Raw genomic sequence first — 1,010 nt, 5'->3', positions numbered from 1 at the left:
ACCCCCACTAACAATACCCTGCACACAGTCATGTGACCCCCTGTATAACACCCCCGCTAACAATACATGTGACTACATGACACAAGCAATGAATATTTTACATGATATATGGAAGGTGTCAAGGAATAGATCATTGTCCTCCTCCCACCAAACATCACAACACCCCATGTGGAATGTGATCTAAATACCCTTTGCATACAGTGGGGGGCGATATGACACAAGCATGGGGCAGAATATGATCTGGTTCTGTGGATTCTCCTGGGGGGGGGGGATTTGCCTCTGAAATCTGAGCTGGCTGTGGAAGGTGATGGGGACCCCGCAGCGTCCTCCCCCCTCCTCACCTGGCAGTCCTCCATCTCGGAATGGAGAGAGTTGCGGTTGTCATGCAGAGCCTGGCTGTCCCTCATCTTCAGCTCGTCCTGTAGTTCCTGGACTTGGATCTGTAGAAGTCGCTGGTTGTCCCTCAGGCGCTGCGCCTCCACCTGGCCCTCTTGTAACTGAAATACAACACATGATCAGGGGCTCATCCCAGCCAATCACTGACAATCTCCAACCTACACTGATTGGCTGACACAAGTTTCAGATCTATAATGAATGCTGTGGAGGAGCTGAGATGCCCCATCCGGAGCACAAACACTGCCGTTCCCTAGAACTACCAATCAGAAAAGACATCTTGTTACCCCGCTCAGCAAGTTACAGGCAGTGACACCCGGGTACTTACCCGGGCCTCTGCTTCACTCTTCTGCCTCTCCATCCTCATCGCTGTGTCCTTCAGGGTGAAGAGGAGGTTCTGCGAGTTCTCCTGATCTTCCTGCAACTTCTTCATCCGGCTCTCCAGGTCTCTCTTCTGCTCCAGGAGGAGGGCATTCTACAGGGGGGGGGGGGCAAAACAGGTCAGTGTGGGGCTCGGTGCATCTCTGCCTGACCACCCAACTTACTGACCTTCCAGCTCCGCCTGACCAACCTTCTATCTTCTGATCAAGCCCAACTGGACCTTTTACCCTTCATCT

At 52.8% G+C, this 1,010-nt stretch overlaps 1 protein-coding gene across 1 annotated transcript in view; it reads right to left on the bottom strand.

The window, feature by feature from the left end:
- The window catches only part of BICDL2 (BICD family like cargo adaptor 2), a 6,621-nt gene that overhangs the window by 3,794 nt on the left and 1,817 nt on the right, over positions 1–1,010 (bottom strand). The window contains exons 3-4 of the mRNA XM_072416899.1: positions 722–868; positions 342–497 (exon numbers count right to left, since the gene is read on the bottom strand). Coding sequence (XP_072273000.1) covers positions 342–497; positions 722–868 — 303 coding nt within the window. The remainder of the gene's footprint in view (positions 1–341; positions 498–721; positions 869–1,010) is intronic.

Source organism: Pyxicephalus adspersus, chromosome 7 (genome assembly GCF_032062135.1).
Source record: "Pyxicephalus adspersus chromosome 7, UCB_Pads_2.0, whole genome shotgun sequence".
Lineage (NCBI taxonomy): Eukaryota > Metazoa > Chordata > Amphibia > Anura > Pyxicephalidae > Pyxicephalus > Pyxicephalus adspersus.
This window is presented reverse-complemented; position numbering and strand designations above follow the sequence as displayed.